Source organism: Lycium ferocissimum, chromosome 2, assembly GCF_029784015.1.
Source record: "Lycium ferocissimum isolate CSIRO_LF1 chromosome 2, AGI_CSIRO_Lferr_CH_V1, whole genome shotgun sequence".
In the NCBI taxonomy this organism is placed as follows: domain Eukaryota; kingdom Viridiplantae; phylum Streptophyta; class Magnoliopsida; order Solanales; family Solanaceae; genus Lycium; species Lycium ferocissimum.
In genome coordinates this window covers 18,636,256-18,637,727 of record NC_081343.1, presented here as the reverse complement: position 1 = coordinate 18,637,727, position 1,472 = coordinate 18,636,256, and the positions used below count along the sequence as shown (strand labels likewise).

The window sequence follows — 1,472 nt, the reverse complement described above, 5'->3', positions numbered from 1 at the left end:
TCATAGTAAGTGGCATCCTTTAAAGACTGTACAAAAAGCATTGTCATTTCGCTCTCTGCCATTGGGGGCTGGACCTTCGCAGCCTCCGCTCTCCAGCGCATAGCATACTCTCGAAAAGTCTCTGTCGACTTCTTTTCTAGCTTCATCAAGTAGAATCGGTCCGGGACGGTCTCGGTGTTGAACCTAAACCTGTCCATGAATTCTTGGGCCATTTCTCCCCAACTGTGCCACTTCTGCGGGTCTTGACACGTGTACCAATCTAGCGCTTCTCCTGTCAGGCTCCTTATGAATAGTTTCATCCGAATAGCCTGATCTTTTCCCACCCGACAAGCTTATCGCAATAAGATCTCAAGTGAGCCCTAGGATTTCCCTTCCCGTCAAACATGTCAAACTTCGGGACTTTATATCCAGCAGGTAACTCGATGTCAGGATGAATGCAAAGATCCTCGTATTCCAGTCCCTCGCATCCTTTGTTGGTCTGGATGTTCCTAACTGCTTCCCTTAGACTGCGAAGCTCTTTTGCTACATTCTCGTCTGCTCTCGCTCTGGCTTCCCTTTCCATTTCTTCATAAGGGTCAACCTCTGGATGTTGTACGGCCTGCAACTGGGTGGTGAAAGGTTGAGCTTCTGCTACATATACCGGTGGCACATATTGCGTGTTATGGCTAGTGGTGTGTGTCAACGGCATGTGTTGGGTAGCTTGGTAATTTTGGGTAGGTGGGGTATTTTGGATAACTGAGGGCTGAGGGATATAGGGAGCAGTAAAAGAAGGCGGATGAGTTTGTTGAAAGTTGACTTGCTGCGGGTCATTTTGTGGTGGGATAGTTTGTTGTAGTCTGGTTTGCTGCGGGTTGACTTGTCGTGAGTTGGTTGGTGGTGGGGCGGCTTGCTGTGGATTGGATTGTTGTGAGATGGTTTGTTGCGGGTTAGTTTGTTGGGGAACAGAGGGCGAATTGGTAGCGTTTAGATTGACTGTGTGAGATGGAGGGTTTGAAGGGAAGGTTTGAGGAGCAGGCGAATCGACAGGAGAAAAGGATGGTGGGATAGTTGTGTTGGCTCTTTGTTCAGGGTGAGGAGTGTTCAGGGTAATAGATAGGTTGGTGAGATTTCGCAGTTGCTCAATTTCGATCCGCATATTGGCCATTTGTTGTAATAACCGGCGATGAGTTCGTCATTTCCCTCCCCGATGCTTCGGGTTCGTCTCTCGGAAGAGCGACAAGTCCCAAACCATTTTGTTCGGATGCTCCTGAATCGGTCATGCTGTCGGATGCTCGTGCTTTGGATCTCGTGAAGTACGGGTGATCCGCCAGGTCGCAGTCAACACGAATCGACCTTTGGGGAATAAACAAAACAAAAGAAAACCTTCAAAATGAAGAAAATTGCGTTAGTATAGTGTGAATGATTACTGCTGAAAATAATGCGAATATTGAGCAAACAACGATGCAAGAAACACATATTGCACATAGCAAACA

At 47.5% G+C, this 1,472-nt stretch overlaps 1 protein-coding gene across 1 annotated transcript; it reads right to left on the bottom strand.

The window, feature by feature from the left end:
- Positions 1 to 295: 295 nt before the first annotated feature.
- Positions 296 to 1,144, bottom strand: LOC132047428 (36.4 kDa proline-rich protein-like). The gene has a single exon (XM_059438479.1). It carries the CDS (start codon positions 1,142 to 1,144, stop codon positions 296 to 298), a length of 849 nt encoding a protein of 282 aa, XP_059294462.1.
- Between the last annotated feature and the right edge of the window lie 328 nt (positions 1,145 to 1,472).